General features: G+C 42.2%; 1 protein-coding gene across 2 annotated transcripts in view; it reads right to left on the bottom strand.

Annotated features, from left to right (window-relative positions):
- GFOD2 (Gfo/Idh/MocA-like oxidoreductase domain containing 2) overlaps positions 1-25,811 on the bottom strand; it is a 45,409-nt gene that overhangs the window by 8,357 nt on the left and 11,241 nt on the right. Inside the window, exon 2 of one of the 2 annotated variants that reach the window (XM_069456280.1) lies at positions 3,800-4,145. The exons of the other annotated variant lie outside the window; for it this stretch is intronic. Coding sequence (XP_069312381.1) covers positions 3,800-4,058 — 259 coding nt within the window. The 5' untranslated portion in view covers positions 4,059-4,145. The remainder of the gene's footprint in view (positions 1-3,799; positions 4,146-25,811) is intronic. 2 annotated transcript variants of the gene reach the window in all.

Here is a 25,811-nt window from a genome sequence, read left to right as displayed (position 1 = left end):
GCATCAGCCTAGCTCACAGCAACCTCAAACTCCTGGGCTCAAGGGATCCTCCTGCCTCAGCCTCCCGAGGAGCCGAGACTACAGGCATGTGCCACCACACCCAGCAATTTTTTCTATTTTTTGTATAGATGGAGTCCCACTCTTGCTCAGACTGGTCTCGAACTCCTGATCTCAAGCAATCCTCCCACCCTGGCCTCCCAGGGCTACGATTACAGGTGTGAGCCACCATGCCTGGCCTGAGAATCCTACTATTTTTAATTTTTTTTTTTTTTTTTTTTTTGAGACAGAGTCTCACTCTGTTGCCTGGGCTAGAGTGCCGTAGTGTCAGCCTAGCTCACAGCAACCTCAAACTCTTGGGCTCAAGCAATCCATCTGCCTCAGCCTCCCAAGTAGCTGGGATTACAGGCATGCACCATCATGCTCGGCTAATTTTTTCTATATATTTTTAGTTGTCCAGATAATTTCTTTCTATTTTTTTGGTAGAGACGGGGTCTCGCTCTTGCTCAGGTTGGTCTCGAACTCCTGAGCTCAAATGATCCACCCGCCTCGGCCTCCCAGAGTGCTAGGATTACAGGCGTGAGCCACTGCACCCAGCCCTATTTTTAATTTTTATTTTATTTATTTGAGACAGGGTCTTGCTTTTTTCCCCAGGGTAGACTGTAGTGGTGCAATCATAGCTCACTGCAACCTTGAATTCCTATGCTCCTGTGATCATCCTGCCTCAGCCTCTTAAGTAGCTGGGACTACAGGTGTGTGCCACCACACTTGGATAGTTTTTTCTACTTTTTGTAGAGACAGGGTCTCACTATGTTGCTCAGGCTGGTCTTGAACTCCTGCGCTCAAGTGATCCCTCCACCTTGACCTCCCAAAGTGCTGAGATTACAGGTGTAAGCCACTCCACCCAGCCTGAGAATCCTACTATTTTAAAAAATGAACTTGGGCAAATCTGTTCTTCTGCTTAGGACAACAGGAAAGCCAGATCTTTCCTTGTAATGTGACCCCAGTGACTTTCTTGGTCTGCACACAGAGGGCAGTTATAGATCATCCTGGAAAGGCTGAGTGGGGCAGGAATTGATACCTCCATTTCACAGGGGTCCACTGATGCCGAGAGGGACAGAAATAGGACTGTAAGTGGGGCCTGATGTCAAGGTCAGTCTGGTGCTCTGACTATAGCAGTTAATACACTCATACCCATAGGCCCTGGGAAGACTGGTTCTCCTGGCCTTTGCTACAAGTGTTGAAGTCAAGTCAGAATTCTCACTAAGGGCCGGGTGCGGTGGCTCACGCCTGTAATCCTAGCACTCTGGGAGGCCAAGGCGGGAGGATCGCTCGAGGTCAGGAGTTCGAGACCAGCCTGAGCAAGAGTGAGACCCCGTCTCTACTAAAAATAGAAAGAAGTGATTTGGACAGCTAAAAATATATATAGAAAAAAATTAGCCGGGCATGGTGGCATATGCCTGTAGTCCCAGCTACTTGGGAGGCTGAGGCAGAAGGCTTGCTTAAGCCCAGGAGTTTGAGGTTGCTGTGAGCTAGGCTGATGCCACGGCACTCTAGCCCAGGCAACAGAGCAAGACTGTCTCAAAAAAAAAAAAAAAAAAAAAAGAATTCTCACTAAAAAAAAGTGAAAGCACACAAGGAGTGAACTGTATGGTCACAATAGGTTCTACTGACTCCTTTAGGGCCTGAGTGGGCAGTGCCCAGGGCAGGTCCCATTGACACAGGCTTTCTCAGCCCTGCCAACATGGCCCTGAGATCACATACCTGCAAGAACAGACCAAACACCCTCACATTCATACCCTCCTTCTACTTATAGCAGACATACAGAGAGAAGACTGATAGCCCTGTTTTGCCATGGGCTAGGACACAAGATTCCAGAAGCCCTTGGTCATCCCTGCTCCTTTTTGTTTATGTGACCCAAAGTCCACCATTTTCTCGTACCAATAACTAGAAAACAGCAAGCTTGTTGCCAAAGAACCCTCTTTCCTCCTGCACAGATTGGAAAGGGTATCTGTGTGCACCCTAAAATTCAGGAAGACTGAGAGCCTCTGGAGCTCTCTGGACACACCTCATCTCTCCAGCCTGCATTCATGCCACAAGGGATGGCAAGAAGTCAAGTGACCACAGTGGCTTGATTCCCCTTGAACCAACCCTCTGCTGAAGTGTTGACTTAGGTCTACTTCTAAATTTCATCTGCAGCCACCATCTGCCCTCCCAAGAATCTGGTGACCAATGAATAGCTACAATGTCACACATCAAAAGTTTAGCCACCTATAATTTTTTGGCCAAAATTTACATTCTCCAAACTGACAACCAGACTCGTTATTGCTTACTTCAAGGAACATTTACCCTTCCCACCCCACTGGGCCAGAGATGAAAGATAACCTCTTACAGTAGTCCTCAGAACAAGGGACACATAAGTAGCAGAGCCTTGGGTCTTCCATCACAGTAGAGGCCAGGAAGGATGGTGGTCAGCCTCATGGCACCAGGTCCTTAACCCAGGGATCTCTGACTACATCATACAGACACATGGCTCCTATTACCTTACACAAAACAATTACTCTATCAATTAATTATATGCTACTTGAATTGTTACTTAAGTCTTCTGCAAGGTTATTTCTAGTCTTTCAATAGGACTGTGAAATCTGAAGGCAGGGAGGGCTCCGATCTAACACAGGTTTGAAAGTCCAGAATGACATCAGGACAGTGACTGGCATACAGGAGGCATTAAAAAAAACATGGCTGAGTGTGATGGTTCACACCTCTAATCCTAGTACTTCAGGAGGCTGAGGTAGGAGTATCGCTTGAGGCCAGGAGTTCAAGACCAGTGTGAGCAAGAGCAAGACCCCATCTCTCCAAAAAAATAGAAAAATTAGCCAGGTGTAGTGGTGCACACCTGTAGTCCCAGCTACTTAGGAGGCTGAGGCAAAAGGATGGCTTGAACCCAAGAGTTTGAGGTTGCAGTGAGCTATCATGATGCCACTGCACTCTAGCCTGGGTGACAGAGTGAGACCCTATGTCTAAAGGAAAAAAAAATTGCTGGCTGAATGTTTACTGGTTTGTTTACCTACAAAATTAAGTTATGATTTATATAAGATGAATTTGTCTGTAGTTGACAGGAAAGAGAAGCCCAACAGGAACTGGAGGAGAACAGCTCAGCAAGCCATGCCCAGCCAGGGACAGGAGGTCGCTGAGCCCAAGCTTCCCAAGGGAGTGAAGATGTAATGTGAGCAAGCTATCCATGGATCCTGTCAGGGAAGCCCAGCGCTGTCAGAGCCTTCCTGCCCTCTGGCAATACAAGATTGCAGTTAGGCAGGAAGGGTGTGTGCTCACTATAGTCAAGGGCTGACAAAACATGGGAAATGGTAGCCTTGCTACACAGCCTCTCCTTCCTGTGGTGCTGCATGCCACAGCAGTAGAAGAACAAACATGTCAATCACAACCCATTCCCCAGTGTCTAGGTCTCTGAACTCTGACTTCACAGACGCGAACTTTACATTGCCTGAAATGTAACCATCTCCAGGCCCTTGAAGGGACATCTCTTAGAGTGTTTCCTTAATTTCTGCTCAAGAATTTACTAATAGGTAGTGGGGGAAGACTGAGTCATTTTCCTTGCACAGCTGTAAGACCCCCTCAACGTGCCTTTCCCCAGCATTGCTCCAGAGGTGAGTGATATCCCAGAGTACTACTATTTGCAGATGTGAGCCCAAGAAGGGACACCCAGGCCCACCGGAGAGCAACGACCCTCAGAGGACTGCCAAGAGGGACACAATCTGCCCCTGCCACAGCCTGTCAGTCATACCTAGAGCCTTCACAGATATCTGCCGGGTGAGTGGAGGGGGGATGTTGATGCACACCAGATCCACGTCTTGATGCAGCAAGACGTCATCAGTTCGGCTGGTGTAGAAGGTGATGTTCATCTCCTCAGCAAGCTGCTTCGCCTCCTCCTCAGTCTTTCCCCACAGGGCCTCAACGGTGAACCCTTCTGCCCTCAGCAGTGGCACCAGAACCCGGGCGGAGCTGCCAGTCCCAAACACGCCCACTCCTGGCAGCATCTTCATCCCGGCCTCTCTCTTCACCAACTCATCTCCTCACAAGAGCCTCCAGCATGGATACGACCTTCCCATAGGCCTGGTCAGACATGACTCCTAGAACAGCAAGCATTACACTGGTTATTAGTAGAGGGCACACTCAGCTGAGGCTACTTTCTTGGCTTACTTAGAAGCAAGAAGTTCTCTGCCAGAAAAACACAAATGAAATACTGCTCAGAAATGAAAAGCTGCAGAATCCTTCTCCATGGAGACTTAAGGATACCAGCAATATCATCTACTGGAACTCAGAGAGAGAGGAAAACTGAAAAATAGGTAATGCTGGGTTCAAATCCCTGTTCTGCTACTTAATTTTCTATGTAACTCTCTTCAAACCATTTAACCTTCAGGGCCTTAACTGTAAAATAAGGGGAGTAAGTAATCTTTAAAATTCCTTCTTGCTAGAAAAGTTCATGATATGACAAAAAGAGAAAATAAAAACCAGTATAAGAGGAAAGAGAAGAACTATCTAATTAAAAATTTTATGGTAGCAAGCATAGGAAAATGTTCACTAAAAAGAAAACAATACCGAAAAATTTTTTTTCAACTACCGAACTGGCCAAAAGAAAAAGCATGCTCAGAAAGATTTTTTTTTTGTATAAACATATTCACTGTAGCATTGACTATAATAGTGAAAACCTGGGAGACAATCTAGATGTCCAATAAAACTAATGGGTTAGATAAATAATGCTATGGAGCCACTGAAAACCATGAGGCACAAGGACGTCAATGACCTGAAAGACATTCACCATATATTAATTAAACAGGGGAAAAGAAACAATATCTGAAGTAGGTTCTTTTAAAAAAGCATGTAAAAGAAGTATATATATGTGAGACTATACAGGGACATCTATATTTACAATATATCTGTAAACAGAGCTATACATGACAGTAAAAGGACCAGAATATATCTGAATTTAATGATTACTCAAGTTGATGGGATTATGGATGATTTTTATTGTCATCTTTATATATATTTTTTGAACTTTGCCAAGTTTTCTATAATGCATATGTCTCACTGTGGAGCTTTTCTTCTGATCACCAGAGTTATAAAATGAAGTAAAGAACAAAACTAGGCCGGGCGTGGTGGCTTATGTCTGTAATCCTAGCACTCTGGGAGGCTGAGGTGGGAGGATCGCTTGAGGTCAGGAGTTTGAGAACAGCCTGAGGAAGGAAGAATGAGATTCCATCTCTACAAAAAAATAGAAGAAATTAGCTGGGCGTGGTGGCGTGTGCCTGTAGTCCCAGCCACTCAGGAGGCCAAGGCAGGAGGATTGCTTGAGCCCAGGAGTTTGAGGTTGCTGTGAGCTAGGCTGATGCCACAGCACTCTATCTTGGGCAACAGAGTGAGACTCTGTCTCCAAAACAAAAAATAAACAAAAGTGCTTTGCTTGGGATCAGGGTCATGTGGGAAAACTAAGACGAGATTTAGGTGTGTCCAGAATATAAGGGTTCCCTATACAGCACTCTCCTCAGCTAAACCAGTGATCTCTACCCATTCTGATTGTGTTAGGTCACCAGTGACCCTAGACCCACTGAATTGGACTGGGGGAATGAGGCCATGTCACCATCATTTTCTTTTTTTAAAATTAAATCTAATTTTTAAAATTGTGGTACAATACACATAAAATTTACCATCTTAAGCATTTTTAAGTACGCACTTCAGTGGTATTAAGTATATTAACACTGTTGTGCAACTATTACCACCACCAATCTCCAGAACTCTTTTCATCTTGCAAAACCAAAACTTTATACCCATTAAACAATAAATCCCCATTCCTTCTATCTGCCCCCAGCCCCCGGCAACCACCATTCTACTTTGTCTCTATGAACTTGACTACTTTAGATAACTTATATAAGTGGAATCATACAGTACTTGTGCTTTTGTGGCTGGCTTATTTCAGTTATCATAATGTCCTCATGTTCACCCTTATAAACCTTGTAGCATTGTCAGAATTTCCTTCCCTTTTAAGACTGAATAATATTCTACTGTATGTATATCCAATATTTTGCTTATCCATTCTTTTGTCAATAGACACTTAGGCTGCTTCTATGTTTTAGCTATGGTGAATAACACTCCTATGAACATAGGCGTACAAATCTCTCTTCCAGACTCTGCTTTCAATTGTTTGGGGCATATACCCAGAAGTGGAATTGCTGAACCATACAGTAATTCTATTTTAAATTTTTTGAGGAACCACCATACTGTTTTCCACAGCAGTAGCACCATTTTATAGCCTCACCAACTGTGCACAAGGGTTCCAATTTCTTCATATCCTCACCAACACTTGTTATTTTCTGATTTTTCTTCTTGGTTAACCATCCTGATGGGTGTGAGGTGACCACCATTCTCTTTACTTTTTAATTTTTAGAGACAAGGTCTCACTCTATCGCTTAGGCTGGAATGCAGTGGCCCAATCACAGCTCACTGCCTGCAACCTCAAACTCTGGGCTCAAGAAATACTCCTACCTTAGCCCCCTCAGTAACTAGGAGAATAGGCATGTACCATCACATCCAGCTAACTGTTAAATTTTTTGGAAAGACAGGGTCTCACTATGTTGCCCAGGCTAGTCTGGAACTCCTAGCCTCAAGTGATCCTCCCGCCTTGGCCTCTCAAAGTGCTAGGATTATAGGTGTTAGCCACTGCATCTGGCCAATTTTAAACTTTTATTGGTGAGAACCACGTAGCTATCTAAGAAATTAGATAAAAAATGAACTGCATATTTTTTTAAATCAAAAAAATGATACTCATTACAAAATTTTTTTTTTGAGACAAGGTCTCATTCTGTTGGCTGGGCTAGAGTGCACTGGTGTCATCATAGCTCTCTGCAACCATAAACTCCTGGGCTCAAGCAATCCTCCTGCCTCAGCCTCCTTAGTAGCTGGGACTATAGGCAGGCACCACAATACCCAGCTAATTTTTAAATTTTTTGTAGAGACAGGGTCTCAATATGTTGTCTAGGGTGGTCCTAAACTCCTGGCCTCAAGTGATCCTCCTGCCTCAGCCTCCCAAAGTGGTAGGATTATAGGAGTGAGTCATTACCTCCCTCAAAATAAACAAACAAACAAACAAACACACAAACTGCTGGAGGTCTCTCTGCATAGAATAGCCTCTGCTTTCTTTGAGATCCTGGAACTCCTATTTACCCTGCATCTTCCCTGTTCTAGAAATCTTTCCTGACTCTTCCCACCCAGGCAGAGGGAGGAGCTTCCTCTTCATCTTCTGTGTACTTGTCATAGGAATTATAACTTATTCCTCTTTGTGTTCCCAGGGCCATGAACACAGCAGGCCCTTCAATGATTTGTGAATAAACAAATGAAAGAACTTACTGTGCTCAGCAAAGTGTTTTCTGGACTCCCCTATTCACAGGCAGGTGTCGCCAACGTCTAATGGCCACAATCATCCATGAACACCAAAGTCATCCTTTGAAAACATACTAGAGGTTCTATCCTCCATGCTGCTGATAGTGATATAGACTGTACAACCATTCTAAAAAGCAATAATCTGGCCTTATTCATAATGAAGGCTATGCATACTTTGTGACCCACAAATTCCACTCCTCTATGTGTGTGGTATGTATGTGTGTTTTCAAAAAAAAACTTCTCATGGGGATCCAAAGAGATACAGGGTTATTTACTACATCATGTCTAGGGTGCAGAGCTGGAGACAATCTAGAGGTCCACCAGTAAGGAGTAGGCAGGTAAAGGGTGGGGAATACATCCCATGGGGTCCTCTGCAACAGTTAGAAGCAACAGTGATGAAGACATAGTCACATGAACTCAGTGAAAAATGTAACAAACACAATGAGCTCTAAAACACTATTTAAATAAAGTGAAAATACAGGCTTATGCTGGGTGTGGTGGTTCACATCTGTAATCCCAGCACTTTGGGAAGCCCAGGTAGGAGGATCACTTGAGGCCACGAGTTGGAGAACAGCCTGGGCAATGTAGAGAGATCCTGTCTCTACCAAAAACAACAACAACAACAACAAAATGGCTGGGTGAGGTGGCTCACACCTGTAACTCTAGCACTTTGGGAGGCTAAGGTGGGAGGATTGCTTGAGGCCAGGAGTTTGAAACCAGCCTGGGCAATAGCGAGACCCCATCTCTACATAACACTAAAAAAAAAAAAAAAAAAAAAAAAATTACCCATGTATGGTGGCATGCGCCTGTAGTCCCAGCTACTGGGGAAGCTGAGGCAGGAGGACAGCTTGAGCCCAGGACCCAGGAATTCAAGATTACAGTGAGCTGTGATCGCACCACTGTACTTCAGCAATGAAACTCTGTCCCTAAAAAAAGTTTTAAAAATTAAAAATAAAAATTACATGCATAGAAACAAAAAATGCTGTATAAGAACTTACAAAAACCAAAGAATACATATTAAATGCATTTGTAGAAGACAGGAAAACCAGCATAGAGAATGGGTATAAAAGGGAATAATAAAGAAAAAAAAGAAAAATGTGGTCGTAAATGGAATTTTTTTTTTTAAAGCTTGCACTTCAAACACAAAATGACAGATGTAGTAATATGTACCTCTGGTCCTACTAATGAGACACCAGCACAATCTATCTAATTTAGCCAAATCCATGGAGAAGCAGTGCATATTTGGGCCAGGACCGCTTACAACTCAGACAAAGATGAACCATATTTCATGTATAAATCCGGTTAGTCCATTTTTTCACCTCTAGGACAATTTATGATGGTCCAAAATCTGCTTTCTTTTTGGCTGGAAAAATGTACATAACATAAAATTTACCATACTTAACCATTTTTAAGTGTACAGTTCCGTGTGCTACGTACATTCACTTTTTTTTCCTCCAGAGACAGAGTCTCACTCTGTTGCCCATGCTAAAGTGCAGCGGCGTCATAATTCATTGCAACCTCAAACTCCTGGGCTCAAACCATCCTCCTACCTCAGCCTCCTGAGTAGCTCAGAATACAAGTGGTGTACGCCCTGACACCCAGCTAATTTTTCTATTTTTTGTAGAGACGGGGGTCTCACTCTTGCTCAGGCTGGTCTCGAACTCCTGAGCTCAAGTGATCCTCCCACGTCGGCTTCCCAGACTGCTAGGATTACAGGTGTGAGCCACTATGCCTGGCCCTAAGTATATTCATTGTGTTGTGCAACCATCACCACCATCCAGGTCCACAACCTGTTCATCATCCCATACTGAAACTCTGGACCCAGTGAATGATAATTCCCCATTTTCCCCTGGTCATGGTAACTAATGGTAACTCCTGGTAACCACTATTCTACTGTCTGTCTCTGTGAATCTGACTATTGAAATCATAGAATATTTGTCCTTTTTGAAAACTCACCACACGATTCACCAATTTCAAATGTATAACTCGATGGATTTTAGTATATTCAGAGTTGTGCAAACATCACCACAATCAATTTTAGAACATTCTCATCACCCCCAAAAGAAACCCACTATTTATTAAAGGTCACTCCCTATACCTCCTCTGCCCCCAGCCCCTGACAACCACTGATCTACTTCCTGTCTCTATGATTTGCCTATTCTAGACATTTCATATCAATGGAATCATATAATATGTGGTCTTTTCACTTAACAGATTCATACATGTTGTAGCATGTATCATTCCTTTTTATTGCTAAATAACATCCTATTGTATGGATATAACACATTTATCCATTTATTGGTTAATGTATATTTGAGTTATTTACACTTTGTGCTGTCATGAATAATGTTAGAGTATTCATCTAAGTTTTTATATGTATGTTTTCATTTCTCTTGGATATATACCTAAGAGTAGAATTGCTAGGTCATATGCTAACTCCATGCATAACCACTTGAGAACTGCCAGGCTGTTTTCCAAAGTGGCTGTACCATTTTACATTCCCATCAGCAATGTATGAGGGGGTTCCAATTTCCCCACATCCTTGCCAACACTTGTTGGCAAAGATTATCTGTCTTTTTAATTATAGCTACCCTAGTGGGTGTGAAGTGGTATCTTGAAGAGTTTCTCCCCCTTTTTTAAAATTAGAAGTCACATAAAAATTAAAAGTTCACATGAAATTAACCATTTTAAAGTGAAAAATCCAGTGATATTTAGTATATTCATAAATGTTGTACCTCTATATAGTTCCAAATGATTTTCATCACCTGGAAAGGAAACTCTATACCAATTAAGCAGTTGCTCCCCACTTCCCCAGCCCCTGGCAATTACCCACCTTCATGGTCTCTATGGATTTACCTATTCTGCAGATTTCATATAAATGGAATCATACCCCCCCCCCAAAAAGTGACCTTTTGTGTTTGGCTTCTTTTACTTAGCATAATGTTTTTTGTTTTTATCTTATTTCTTTTAGAGACAGGGTCTTGTTATATTGTCCTGGCTGGAATGGTGTGGCTATTCACAGGCATGATCATCGCACACTACAGCCTCAAACTCCTGGGCTCAAGTGATGCTCCTACCTCAGCCTCCCAAGTAGCCGGGACTACAAGTGCATGTCACCCTGCCTGGCTACTATAATGTTTTTGAGGTTCTTCCACGTTCTAGCAAGTATTATTCATTCCTTTTTATAGCTGAAAAATATCCCAATGTGTGTGTGTATACCACATTTTGTTTATCCATTCATCTGTTGATTTGTTTCCACCCTTTGGCTATTGTGGACAATGCTCCTATGAACATGCAAATACCTATATTTGTTTAACTGTTTTTAACTATTTAAGATATAGGATTTATGACTTGCAAAGATTTTTCTCCTATTTTGTGCATATCCTTCTTGATGGTGTCCTCTGAAGCACAAAACTTAAACTTTAATGAAGTCCAATTTAGTTCTTTTGTAATTTGTGCTTTTGATGTTATCTCTATGAAGGCTTTGCCTAATCCAAAGTTATAAAGATGCACTCTTGTATTTTCTTCTAAGAGCTTATAGCTTTAGGTCTTACATTTAGGTCTATGATCTCCTTTGAGTTGGTTTTGTATTTGGTGTGAAGAAGAGGTCCAACTTCATTCTTTTGCATGTGGTTATTCATTTGTTCCAACACCATTTTTTTTTTCTCTTCAACTCTTGTATCTTTCTGAATCATTGTATTGTCTTGGCACTTTGGTCTCAAATCAGTTTTACCATAAATATACCGGTTTATTTATAGACTCACAATTTTAATCCATTGATCTGCATGTCTATTCTTATGCCAGTATCACACTATCTTGATTACTGTAGATTTTTTTCCTCCTCTTCACTTTAATGATGCAAAACTACTGTAGCTTTGCAGTAAGTTTGAAAGTTAGGAAGTGTGAGTCTTCCTACTTTGTTCTTTTCCAAGATTGTTTTGTCTGTTATGAGTCCCTTGCATTTCCCAATGAAGTTTAGTATCATCTTATCAATATCTGCAAAAAAGATAGCGGAATTTGTTTTTTTTTTGTTGTTGTTTGGTTTTTTTTTTTTGAGACAGTCTTGCTCCATTGCCCCGGGTAGAGTGCAATGGCATGATCATAGATCACTGCAAACTCAAACTTCTGGGCTCAAGAGATCTTCCTGGCCCAGCCTCCTGAGTAGCTGGGACTGCAGGTGCACGTACCACGCCCAGCTAATTTTTTCTATTTTTTGTAGAGACGGGGTCTTACTCTTGTTCAGGCTGGTCTGGAACTTCTGACCTCAAGCAATCCTCCCACCTCAGCCTCCCAGAGTGCTAGAATTACAGGCATGAGCCACAACGCCTGGCTTAGAATTGTTTTCTTAATTTCAAGTTCAGTATCTCTTTGGCTTCTACTGTGGACACAAACATACTTGCGTCTACTAAGTACCTGTCTATGTTAGCGGTTGGTTTGCCAGCATAGTCCAGTATAGCATCCTGCACTGTTCAATTCTATCTGAAGTACACCTGTGCCTTGCAAACCATTGAAATAAGCATGACTTGGGCTGCCAGACTCCTGCCAGTTTCAAGCCTCTTCTTGTCTCCACTCTCTGTGGCTGTGGAGCTTGGCTTGCCCCTGTACTCCTACCACTGGGGTTCTGTTTTATCTTAACCATCTTTCCTTCTTTCTTTCTGATGGTGAGCAGTGTTTGTGGCCTCTCAGTCACCTTTCTTTCTTTTTCTACTGTTTCTCTCTCTCTTTGCTGATAATTCTTCTGCCCTTATAGGCTTCCCTTACAAATGGGTCAGTCCCATAGTATCTTTTATAATTTTCATGTCCTGAACTCTTTTCAGCTATTTTGGTCACTTTCTGCATTTACAGGTTTTTTTAATTGCTCACCAGTCATGCCTATTCTGGGAGCTTGAGAGTGTTACATTTGTAGTGCTAGGTAAATGAGATTGTGCTTAAGTTTTGTGGGTCATTAATTACCAACAGCTATAGGGCCAGGGGAGTGAGATATCGCTACCATAAGCAAGGATGTCCACGTTCTCTCTAAATTAATGCCCAGGGCACATACTTCCTTCTCTCTCACACTGCATTCCTTCTAACTCTAGTTATATTTGCCTGTGTACGTTTTAAGCATCAGTTGCTTAAAACAACACAATGGATTAGAAGAATTTTTAATAACCTCCATTTTACTGCCACTGACTCAAAGGGCAGCTTCATTAACACCCATAAAGGTGTATCAGCTGGTCCCTGAGGCAGCCAGATGGCATGAATCTAGGCAGGCTTGATGACTAGGTATTTCCTGCTCAAGCAGGCAGAGCTGGTTTTCCTTGTTTATTTCAATGGCTACCCTTTCTCACCCCTAAAAATTTCCCTACTCTTTGCCTCTAACATCCTTGTACATACCCTTCAGATGCCCCCAAAGATCTCCACAAACCCAGTCCAGCCAAGCTCACATGCATTCCAGTTACCACATGCTGGTCAGGAATGAAGAGTGCCTTGGCAGGATTGGTTATACATAATTTGACAAGGCCACAGGTTATGAGGAAGGCAGCACAGAGGTTAGAGGCATGGAATCTGTAGCCACCTCGCCTGGGTTCAAATCCTGGCTCCTCTACCACTTACCAGCTAGATAATCTCAGGTAAGCCTCTTAATAGTTCTGTGCCTCCATTTCCTCATCCGTAAAATGAGAATAATTCTATCTATCTCATAGAAGAGTTAAGGAATAAATAAGTTAATATTTGTAAAGTATTTATTTAAATTTTTTATATACACCATGGAATACTATGTAACATACTTACAACAGGGCCTGGCCCATACTAAGTCACTACACAGGGTATCTTTTTTAAAAACAGGGTATCTTTTTAAAAAAAGATACCTGTTATCTATCTATAACTGACTTAGATGTCTCCTCTTCAAAAGTTGTGTAGGAATGAGGATAATAATTCTGAGCTAACATGAAATGAGTGCAACAGGCCAGGCAGTGTTTAGTCTGTCTCTACCTCCATGCAACCTTGTTGTACAGAGGAGAAAACATGCTCAAAGAGGCTAGGTAACTTCCAGGGTTCCAAGGCTGGCTGTGTGCAATAGATCTGCCACAATCAGCATGAAACCTGGAGCAGGTTACTTAGCTTCTCTGAGCTTCTGTAAAAATAATCATTTTGTAACGTGTGTGCGTGTGTGTGTGTGTGTGTGTGTGTGTATACGTGTGTGGTGACTCTTTTTTTATCCATAGTGACAGCTCTTTCTGCTGTCTGGCTTGATAACTGCTTGCCTCAGTTATCACTCACTGCTCAAACCAATACTAATCTGTTCATGTGTCTCACCTTTATTGAGGGCCTAATTGTGGGGGGAGGCCGTGGGACATAAAAGATGAAAAGTCCTAATTTCAGGGGTGATAAGTCAGAAAGGTGAATAGGAGCCAGAGCTGGTGGCATCAAGTGTTAATCTAAGGAGTTTGGACTTTGCCAGGTGGGTGTGCTTGGTACTCTTGGCCTGCTCTACCTTCCCCACCTGATCTTCTCTGCCCTGCTTCCGTGTCTCAGGAATCAGAAGGCCAATGTCTAAGGGCCTGGGCTCCAGGTCCTTTGGCTTTTGTCTGGGTCCAGCCAATGAAGAGCACCAGGAAGAGATCAGAGAGCAGGAAGAAAGGTCAAGGTATTTATTTTCTGTCCTCTCTCCCTGCCAGGACGTGGTTCTGGCAGGAGCTGTTATTCTCAACCAAGGTCACAACTCCTTTCCAGGACCCCTATCCCATGATCATAGCTTTTGCTGTGTTGCAGTAACACCTGCCCTCTCCTTCATTGCGCCCAGGGTGGTAACACTACCAGTTGTTGCCAGTCCTTGCCAGTCCCTGGGTGTTCCACCATTCCTTGCAGGTTTCCTTTACTGCTCACACTGTTGTAAATAATCCCTTCACTGTTGTAAATAATCCCGTCATTAACGGCTTTTCAATTAACTTTGAGTGCACTGGTTGTTTCCTGACTGGACCCTGACTAATGTAGTAAGCAATAAGAAACATTGAATTTTTTAAAAATTTGGCAGAAAGATGTAAGCAGAATAGAGGTTAGGAGACACTAGACACAAAGAACCAGTTAGGATATCAAGTAAGAGATAAGGAAGGTCTAATGGAGGGAATGAAATGGAGCAGACAGCTATCTAGTCTATGGAGACACAGCTTCCGCAAAACTATAGGACAAGACCTACTCCCTACCACAAGGGTGGGCCAAATCCAATATGATACCTGTTTTTGTAAATAAAGTTTTACTGGAACGGTCATACCCATTCATTTATCTGTTCCTTTATTTATGTACAGCTGCTCTTGAACTACAACAGGAGGGTAGGTGCAAAGGCCATATGGCCCACAAACCTTCAAATTTTTACAATCTGGCCCTTCACAGAAAAGGTTTGCTGACCCCTGCCCTACCCGTATGTTATAAGGCCCAGGAGCTCCAATCGATAAGTATAGTCATGAAGGTAGCCAAAATTGTGGTTAAAAAAAAAATACCCCACACCTCACTGGGTGTGAGAAGTCACACAGATTGTGGGAATTCTGGACAGAGGTCACTCATAGAGTCACTCTATGCACTCATAACTTCAGAGGTCACTCATAGAGTCACTCTATGCAACTTGCATAGAGGTCAGACCCTGGGCAGAAGGTATCTCTGAATCTTCCTTTCCTACCAATAGTCTTTATAATGTTGAGGGTTGCCAAGTGCAGAGCTAAAAACCTGTATTTCCCAGCCTTTCCTTGCAAAAAGGTGTGTCTAATGCGATAAATATAGAAGGTACAATTTGGTAAAACTTCTTGGAAAGGAGGCAATCTCAACTGGCAGGAACTCCTCCTCCACCCCCTTTTTGTCTGGAATTATCACCAGGAAGGTGACCTGAGGATGGGACACAATTCCTTGCAGATTTTGGCACTGAAATGAGGACTTGATGTCATCTGTACCCTCAAAGAACTCCACCTCTTAGACAAGACATGCACTTTAGCAAATCTGTCACATGGTATGACAGGTAGAGCAACAGAAACTTGTCTGTGGCACAGAGAAGAGCACCATTAAGTACAGGGGCTGGAGATGGTGTGCAAGCAGGAAAGGTTTCCTGGAAGAGATGATGTAACAGGTCTGGGTTGGTCAGAATGGCAAAGTCATTAAAGGCTCTTTGACACATTCAATGACATGGCCCTCCCTTTACTAGTGAGTGGCCCACCCTGTTCTTCCGGGACCATTTTAGTCAAAAAGTTCTTCTTTAGACGGACTTGAAATCTGTTCTCATGGAACTTCCACACCGTGGAACTATCTGTGATGTTTCTAACATTTCCTCTAAATTTCCTAGATTGTGGTAGGTGGTGTGCAAAATGATGACAATATTTCCCTTTCCTTTTTTCATGCCACTGGGGAGTCAATCACCTCCCACACTGAATCTGGGTTGGCCATGTCACTTGCTCTGGCCAATGGAACATTAGCAACACGACACAAGCAGCATGAAAAGTACTGTGTATTAAGGTTTGCTCCCTTGCTAGTCTTGGATCTCTGAGACCATCACTACGTGAATGAACCCAAGCCATTCTGCCAGACAACAGACATGTGACCAAGCCACTACCCTAGCTGACAATGAGCCAACTGCCAGTTATGTGAATGAGACCATCCAAGGCCATCCAGTTCCAGCTGAGCTGACTCAGACCAAAACAACAACCCAGGTCACTTAAAGAATCATGAAAAACAATAAATGTTTGCCTTAAATTGCTGAGTTTTGAGGATGCTTGTTATACAGCAAAAAGCTAACTGACACACTCATACAGACTGAACTTCCCTAATTCTCAGGCATTCCTCACACACTACCACTGGCCAAGGCTGCTCTGGTCTGTCCACCCTAGATTGTCAACATGGAGCCCCCAAAACTGAACACCCTATCCTGAATACATTCCAGCCTTCTTTTTGCTAGACATCACACTTCTATTGAGCTGCTGATGTTAATTTTTGAATGTAGATTAGTCATGTCATCCTGACACACAGTAGGACTTCTTATGTGTCCTAATAAATATTCTGTACTTGTATAGTCAGGTTATTAAAAAAATTATAATTGTGGCAAGACATATAACAAAATTTACTATCTTAACCATTTCTAAGTTCAGCGGGTTGCGTTAAGCACATTTACAGTGTTGTGCAACCATCACCACTGCCATCCATATAACTTTTTTATCTTGCAAAACTGAAACTCCATACCCATTAAACAATAACTCCCCATCCCCTCTCTGAACTCTGCCTCTGGCAACCACTATTACATTAATACTTTCTCTGTATGAATTTGACTATTCTAGATACCTCGCATAAGGGGAATCGTATAGAATTTGTGCTTCTGTGACTGGCTTATTTCAGTTAGCATAATGTCCTCAAGGTTCATCCATGTTGTCAAAATTTCCTTCCTTTTTATGGCTAAGGAAGGAATTTTGTGTTCATACCATTTTGTGTTCATACCACATTTTGCTTATTCATTCACCGTCAGTGGACACGGGTTGCTTCCACGTTTTTATCCTGTATAAGGCCGCTATGAATATGGGTGTAAAAATCCCAGTTTTTTTGAACCAAAGTTCAGTGCTTTAATTTTTCCTCTAACAAATTTCATTTAGTTTAACTGGTATGGCTGTTTACCAGTTGAGATCATTTTGGATATTTATTCACTGTCTCTACCAGCTTTGTGTCAAGTGCAAATCTGATCAGCAGGCTACATCTTCAATTCAAGCCAATAATAGCTAACATTTTTTTTTTGAGAAGACATTATGTGCCATGTGCTTTACAGGCAGCATCTTATTTAACTATTGTAACTTCCCAAGGCAGGTACCATTATTATCATCATCATCTTCATTTTATAGAGATGAACTGAGGCCTCCATCAGTTTTTGGATTAGGTGTTTCCAATAAAGTAATACAATTTCATATAACTATACTAGCTAGCTCTCATTTCTCCTTTTGCCCAATGGGATGAGAGATGATAAAAAATGCACAGCTCACATTCAAATAATGATATTTATATTTAACGCTCTTCTGGAACCACCAATCTAGTAAGTGTACTAAAAAATATATATCATATTGTTACCAAACACACCGAGTCAGAATTGACTGTGATCTCCTCAAGGCCAAAACCCAGATGTTTATAGTTTAGGCACCCAGCATAGAGTGAGACCTTAATAAATGTTCGTTAGATTTAGATGATGCTGCATACACTGCAGTGTTCATCAGTTCTCTTTCCAAGTGCTCAAGGATTATTTAATAAGATGTTCTAGTGCTGTTGTGAGGAATCATCAGCAACAGACTCAAACACCCACAACTGGTGTCTCCTTCACCTGCTTTCTGAAAACTGAGAAAAATGTCGTGTATCTTCCTTCACCTGGCACCCGCTTCTGCTCCGCAATGCCTCAAGGTTTATTGACAATAATTTATGGAGTATAGCAAGGTCACCTGCTAGTTTTCTCAGACCCTTAGGATGTAATTCAAAGGAACTAAACTCACTGAGAACTGGCTATTCTACTTTCCCTGCACCTGCTCTTTCCAGCTAGGTCTTTGATGAAAGAGAAATATATGAGTTGAGTGGTTGTCTTCTTTGTCATGCTTTTCTTTATTTATCCTACATGCCTCTCAGTATATCTTTAAGAATACTTGTGATTGCCTGAAAGTTTTTTCAAGTGTCATATTACTTGTTCTGGGATGGTCTCCCTGATCCTATGAGAAGCAGCCAGCTCTTAGGAAACTTACAGATGGATGGAGCCTGGGTGGTTCCATCCAAATTATTTACAAATGTATCTGTAATAGTTTGTCTTATAACTATACTCTTTTAAATTACAAAATATGCTTTCTATTTTTCAGTGGCAGCCTTTTAAAAAGAGCAATTAGGGATTTCTACAGATAAGGTTACTGCCTTGTAACACTATCTTTACCTTGCAAGCCACAAAAATGCAGTTGAGACTGATTTTCAGCCAAAGCATTAAATCAATTCAATGGAGAAAGGAAACTGTTTTTAAGAAGTGGTGTCAGGGAAGGGTGCCGTGGCTCACACCTGCAATCATAGCACTCTGGGAGGCCCAGGTGGGAGGACTGCTTGTGCTCAGGAGTTCCAAGATCAACCTGAGCAAGAGCGAGACCCCTGTCTCGACTAAAAACAGAAAAAACTATCCAGGTGCATAGTCCCAGCTACACGGGAGGCTGAAGCAGGAGGATCACTTGAGCCCATGAGTTTGAGGTTATAGTGAGCTACAATGACACCACTACACTTTACCATGGCGACAGAGCAAGACACTGTCTCAAAAAAAAAATAAATAAATAAAATAAAATAAATGCTGTTGCAACAATTGGATATCCATATGGTAAACAATTAACCTTGATCCCTCTCTCACTGTGTATACAAAAATTAATTTGAGATGGGTTAAAGACCTAAATGTAAAAGTCAGAACCATAAAGCTTCTAGAAAAATATATCAGAGAATATTTTTGAGACCATGGGGTAAAGACTTCTTAGAAGGAACACAAAAAGCTAGTTCTCATTGATAAATTGATAAACTGGATTTCCAAATTTAAAAGAATTTCTGCTTATTAAAGACACTGTTTAAGAAGATGAAAAGGGGGTCAGGCATGGTGGCTCACGCCTGTAATCTCAATGCTCTGGAGTCCAGGAGTTTGAGATCACAGTGAGCTATGATCATGCCACTGCACTCTAGCCTGGGCAACAGAGTGAGACCTTGTCTCAAAACAAACAAATAAACTAATAAGTCAATAAAAAAAAAATGAAAAAGCAAGGCCCAACCTGAATATGTATGTAGCCTAGGACTTGTCTGTAGAATAACTACAAATCAACAATAAAAAGGCGAACTACTCAATTAAAAAACTGTCCAAAGGGCCGGGCGTGGTGGCTCACGCCTATAATCCTAGCACTCTGGGAGGCCGAGGCGGGTGGATCGTTTCAGCTCAGGAGTTCGAGACCAGCCTGAGCAAGAGTGAAACCCTGTCTCTACCAAAAATAGAAAGAAATTAGCTGGACAACTAAAAATATATAGAAAAAATTAGCTGGGCATGATGTCGCATGCCTGTAGTCCCAGCTACTTAGGAGGCTGAGGCAGAAGGATTGCTTGAGCCCAGGAGTTTGAGGTTGCCGTGAGCTAGGCTGATGTCACAGCACTCTAGCCTGGGCAACAGACTGAGACTCTGTCTCAAAAAACAAACAAACAAACAAACTATCCAAGACTTAAACAGTTACTTTGTCAAAGATACAGGGATGGCCAATAAACACATGGGAAAGTGTTCCATACCATTAGTCATTAGGGACATACAAATTAAAAGCACACAAGATACCCATTACAATGGCTGAGATAAAAAAGACTAACAACTCCAAAGTTTGGAGAGGATGTAGAGCAAATGGAATTCTCGTACATTCTTGGTGGGAGTGTAAAAACCTTACAACCACTTTGGAAAATTGACAGTTTCCTATAAAGTTAACATGTATCAACCCAATTACAGCAACTCCACTTGTGGATATTTACCTAAGAAAATGAAAACATATGTCTACAAAAAAATTTATACAAATGTTCATAATAGCTTTATTCATAATAGCCTGAAGACTATCTGAACGAAAATCTAAAGAGTATTGCAGAGGTGCTGAGGCTTTGGTTGCATGGATTGCCTTTGCACCAGGGAGTCGGAGCTGCACGCCTGCTCATTCCCTGGGCAGCGTGCACTGGATCCACTGGGTCTGAGTTTACCCCTTCCCTCCTCGCCCCTCCCTGTATGGAAGGCTCTTGATCTTCTGGGCACTGTGTTAAGATTATAAAGATGAATTAGACACATATCTCTTCTCTCTGGGGTGAGAGTGGAAGTAAGGGGACAGAGAAATGAAACAGAGATTAATACAGTTATCTGTATCACGAAAGGTCCAGGCAGGATATAGATGGTATACTCAAAATGGGTAATTGAAGAGAATTTAATAAAGGACTTACACAGGTGTAGGCAAAAGGTTAAGGGATGATGAAGCAGCCCCACTCTCCCTTTACCATCTAGGCTGAAGAGGAAAGGGAAGGGCATCCAGTAAGAGAAATACCCACCGGAAAGTGTCATCAGGCAGGAGCCATGACTGTAATACTTTCCAGAGACAACTAGGGGAAGTACCCCAGCCACTTTCTCTCCCTACCCTTCAATCACTGCCTGGTGCCTCCTGTTGCAGAACGCAAATATTAATAGCAATCAGAGAATGGAGTTGATGCAGTACTTACAGGTCAGCCCCAGTACCACCTCCAAGGCAGAGAACAGAGTGGAAATTAAAAGGAAAACAAACAAAAACTAAAGGGCCACTCCACAGATGGCAATGAAAGAAGGATCAATCTGCAGCTAGTAGTCCAACTGAAGAACATAGAAGATGATTTCAGACCCACCTCTAACCCCAAAGATGACACAAGAATAAGACATGACACCTCTTCAGCAAAATTACAGAGACTTTTGGGGCTTTTGTCTTCCATAAAAAGTATCACTCTAGAAATGACAGACTGATACTTACTCTTATATAAACCACTTCTTAAGATGAAAAATTTTAAAAGGTGTGTCTACGTAAGGATTTACATTGGCATTAACTCAGCCTCCTAAAATATATTTTTTGAAAGCTTGGGTTAAAAAAAAATAAGAAAAAGAATAGCCTGAAATTGAAAACGAACCCAAACGTTCTTCAATAGGAGAATGGGTAACCAACTTATGATGTTGTCGTACAATGGAATAGAGTACAGCCGTAAAAATGATTTAACAATTAATACATGCAACAATATGTATGAATCTTAAAAACATTACATTGAGTAAAAGTTGCCAGGCATACACACACAACCCATACTGTAGGATTCCATTTATTTGAAGTACAGGCAAGCCTTATTTATAGTGACACTATTCAGAAGGCGGCAGAAGTGATGGTGGTTGAGGTGGGGAGGGAATTCACTAGAAACGGGCATAAGTACACCTACAGTAATGAAAATGTTCTATATCTTGTGTGGCACTGCGTTTACATGGTAATACAACTGTCAAAACTCACAAGTTGAATATTTCCTTTAAAACAAAACAAAAACCCTGTAAGCTTACTTTTGGGGATATCATCAGAATAAAGATAAGGGCTAGGGCCAAGAAAATAAGTTTTCTGAGAAAGTAACTTCAAGCTAAGGTCCACTGATCTAGTCAGTCTTGGCACTTGCTGAGCGTATCTGAAGATGACACTTTTTGTTACCCAGTGTTACACTGGGTGAGCTGCTGAGCTGTGGGTTTAGGATGTCCTCACCATTCGTGAACAACTCATACTAAGCAAGGGAGGGTTCAAAGAGGAGTTCTTCTCTTGTGTCACTTTAGGCAAGCAAATTTCACAATGGCCATAAATAAATAGTGTCTATCAGTTTGTTGCTAACAGTTGGACAATAAAGCTTAGCACACCCCAAAAATGGTGAGCCCTCGTTCAGTGCCCAGCCCCCATGGCACCCCTAAAACCAATTAACCACAAGACTAGCCACAGAACCGGCCCCACACCTTGAGTTCTCCAGCTGGAGAAGCTCTCCTGCCAGAGCTCTGCGTATTCAGGGCAACTCCCCCTTCTCAGAGATGCCTCCACAGACTCTGCTGCAGAACTGTCCCCTCAGACACATTCCAAAGGGTCAGTGTCCAGAAACTTGTTTGTGAATTAGATTTTTCTGTGGATAAACCCTTTTCAGTAATTTTATCCTAACATACGCTAAGATAAAGCACTGTGGCCAGAGGTTAGGTCAGGCCCCTAGTTATTAAGTAAGATAGGCCCTCAACCTAATTTTAAAATAGATTGTGACATTAGCTAAGCTAATTATAGTCTGTGTTTTAGGTGCTTGTGTATATAAAATGATACCTGTAATTTATACAAATTGATTCCTTATAAATACTTATTAAGCATTTATGGGCCAGACCTAGATAAAGTACAGGATACTTTGGTGAGCAAAACAGATACAATTTCTGCTTGTATAGAGTGTACAGTCTAGCAGGAAAGAGAAGACAAATAATCACCTAAGTATGTAATTACAATTTGAGACATTTGAGATGAGTGCTATAAAGGAAAATAACAGGGTGCTATAAGAGCATTCAGCAGGATATAAATTAGTCTTTTTTTTTTTTTTAAGAGACAGTTCCATGGGTCAGACCTTGTTTAAAAAAAAAAAGAGAGAGAGAGAGAGAGAGAGAGAGAGACAGGGTGTCTCTGTTGCCCAGGCTGGAGTGTAGTGGTCTGATTATAGCTCACATCACTGTAACCTCAAACTCCTAGGCTAAAGCAATCCTCCTACCTCAGCCTCTTAAGTAACTGGGACTACAGGTGCCACACCACCACGCTGGTTAGCTAAAAAAAAATTTTTTTTAGAGATGGGGTCTCGCTACATTGCCCAGGGTGGTCTACAATGACTGGCCTCAAGTGATCCTCCTGCCTCGTGCTCCCAAAGTGCTGGGATTATAGGCATGAGTCACTGTGCCTGGCCAAATTAGCCTATTTCTAAAGTGTCAAATGATGTATCTGTAATGCACTTTTTGAGCTCAATGTGAGAAAGGCATGACTGAATTATGATAAAAACACTGACAGTGGGAATCATTTTCTATCCACTGACCCCCACCCCTACTCTTTAGCTATCAATCCCCACTTGCCTGTGCTGTATTTGGAGTTGTGCCCAATCTCTTTCCCCCACTACAAGACTCCGTTGCCATGGCCCCTACATTTATTGTGATGATCCTGAATAAAGTCTTCCTCACCACGGAAAAAAAAAGAAACCACTGACATTGGTAGTTCAGTAATGAAAAAAAAGCAGGCCAGGTGTGGTGGCACATGCCTATAATCCCAGAACTTTCGGAGGCCAAGGGGAGGATCACTTTAGCCCCACAGTTTGAGACCAGCCTGAGCAACACAGCAAGATCTTGTCTCTACAAAAAATTAAAAAATTAGCCAGGCATGGTGGCACATGCCTGTAGTCCTAGCTACTCAAGAGGTTGAAATGGGAGGATCATTTGAACCCAGGAGTTCTAGGCAATAGTGAGCTACGATCATGCCTCTGTACTCCAGGCTGGGCACCAGAGCAAGACTCTGTCTCAAAAAGAAAAGAAAAGAAGAAAAAAGCACTGCAGCCCAAAGTCATTAAAAGCCAGTTTGTGATTGGCAGACACTGCCCTTCCCAGAGCAGTACTCAAGCCTCCACTCAATAGCATTTCTTCAGGCCAGGCATGCAGCGGCTCATGCCTGTAATTCTAGCACTATGGGAGGCCGACGTGGGAGGATCACTGGAGCTCAGGAGTTTGAGACCAGCCTGAGCAAAAGTGAGACCCCATCTCTACTAAAAATAGAAAAAATTAGCCGGGTGTGGTGGCATGTGTCTATAGTCCCAGGTACTTGGGGGGCTGAGGCAGGAGGATCCCTTCAGCCCAGGAGTTTGAGGTTGCTATCAGCCAAGGCACTCTAGCCCAGGCAACAGAGTGAGACTCTGTCTCATAAAACAAACAAACAAAAAAAACCACCAGCATTTCTTCAATATAAAATGGGTCTAAAAGAGGCAGGAAGAAAAACTAAAATGTTCAGAACCTCATACTGCAATTATGTAACACTCTCACAATGCCCTGTGTTCAGCCATCCCGGCTGAGAACTCTAGATTACTGGTTATAAATCACACTACAAATAACTAAGCTTCAGCTACCTGGTATTTGTCAAATACAATGAAAATGATGCTAGGTCCAATGGCTGATTCTCATCCTCACCCCACTTTGACCTATCAGCAGCATCTGATGGTTGGGCCCACCCTCCTTGATACTCTTCTTCACCTGGCTTCCAGAACACAAATTTCTCCTCATTTTCCTCCTATCTCTCTGGCCACTTCTTCTCAGTCCCTTCTGCTACTTTTTCCTAATGACAACCATGGCTCAGTCCCTAGTCCACTTCTATCTTTATAGATACTAATAGAATTTTCTATCTACATTCACTCTTGGTGATTCTATTCAGTCTCATGGCTATCTATTCTCTGATGACTCTCAAAGTTATCAGCCAGGTCCTCTTCCTTGAACTCTAGACCAGTATAAACAACTGCTTATGTGACATCTCTACCTGGATGTTTAATAGGTATCCCAAACTTAAAATGCCCAGAACTAAGCTCCTGATGTTTTTTCCCCTGATCAAATGTACTTCTCCCACAATAGCTTTATCTCAGACACTGGTAACATAAATTTTCCAACTCTGAAGTCAAAACCTTGGAGTTATCCTTGACTCTCCTCTTTCTCTCACACTTCACATCTGATCCATTAACAAGTCTTGCCGACTCTCTGCCTTCAAAAAATATCCTGAACCCAAGCACTTCCCACTATGTCTACCACTACCACCATAGTTCAATTCACCATCATCTCTCTCCTATATCATTGCAACAGTCTAACTGGTCTCCCAGTTTCCACCCTGCCCCTACCCATGCTGCACCCCCAATCTACTCTTAACATAGCAATGAGAGGGCCTCGATTAAATTAAGCTGGATCAAGCCATTCCTCTGTCCAAAAAGACTTCTCATCTCTCTTGTAGTAAAAGCCAAAGTCCTTCCATTGACCTTTAAGACCCTATGTGCCTAGCACTCTGGGAGGCCGAGGCAGGCAGATTGTTTGAGCTCAGGAGTTCGAGACCAGCCTGAGCATGAGTGAGACCCCGTCTCTACTAAAAATAGAAAGAAATTATATGGACAGCTAAAAATATATATAGAAAAATTAGCTGGGCATGGTGGTGCATGCCTGTAGTCCCAGCTACTCAGGAGGCTGAGGCAGGAGGATCGCTTGAGCCCAGGGGTTTGAGGTTGCTGTGAGGTGGGTGATGCCATGGCACTCTAGCCCAGGCAACAGAGTGAGACTCTGTCTCGGGAAAAAAAAAAAAAAAAAAAAGACCCTATGTGAACTGTCTGCACCCCGCTCTTCCTTTTGCCTTTCTGATCTTGTATCCTACTCACTTCTTCCCTTCAGTCATTTTGCTCCAGCCACAGTGGTTCACTGCTGTATCTCAAACATGCCTTAGAGCCTTAGCACTTGCGGTTCCCTCTACAGCGCAGACATCTACTTGGCTTACTGTCTCACTTCCTTCATGTCTCTACTCAAATGTTGTCTTATCATAAAGAGGTTTATTTTTCTATTGTTTCTCTCCCCCCCACCATCCCTGCTAGAATGTATGCTCCTTGAAATAGGGAACTTTTTGTCTGTTTTGTTCACTGCTATATCCCCAGGGTCTAGAACAAGGTCTGATACATAGCAGGTGCCCAGTAAATATTTGCTGGGAAAAAAATGAAAGATTTCTGACCTAGTTCCTACATAGTTAATCAATAAACTAAGACATACATACTGAGTTCATCAAAACTGT

This window comes from Eulemur rufifrons, chromosome 23 (assembly GCF_041146395.1).
Source record: "Eulemur rufifrons isolate Redbay chromosome 23, OSU_ERuf_1, whole genome shotgun sequence".
Taxonomy (NCBI): Eukaryota; Metazoa; Chordata; class Mammalia; order Primates; family Lemuridae; genus Eulemur; species Eulemur rufifrons.
Note: the sequence above shows the minus strand (reverse complement) of the source record. Positions and strands in the feature narration are given on the sequence as shown.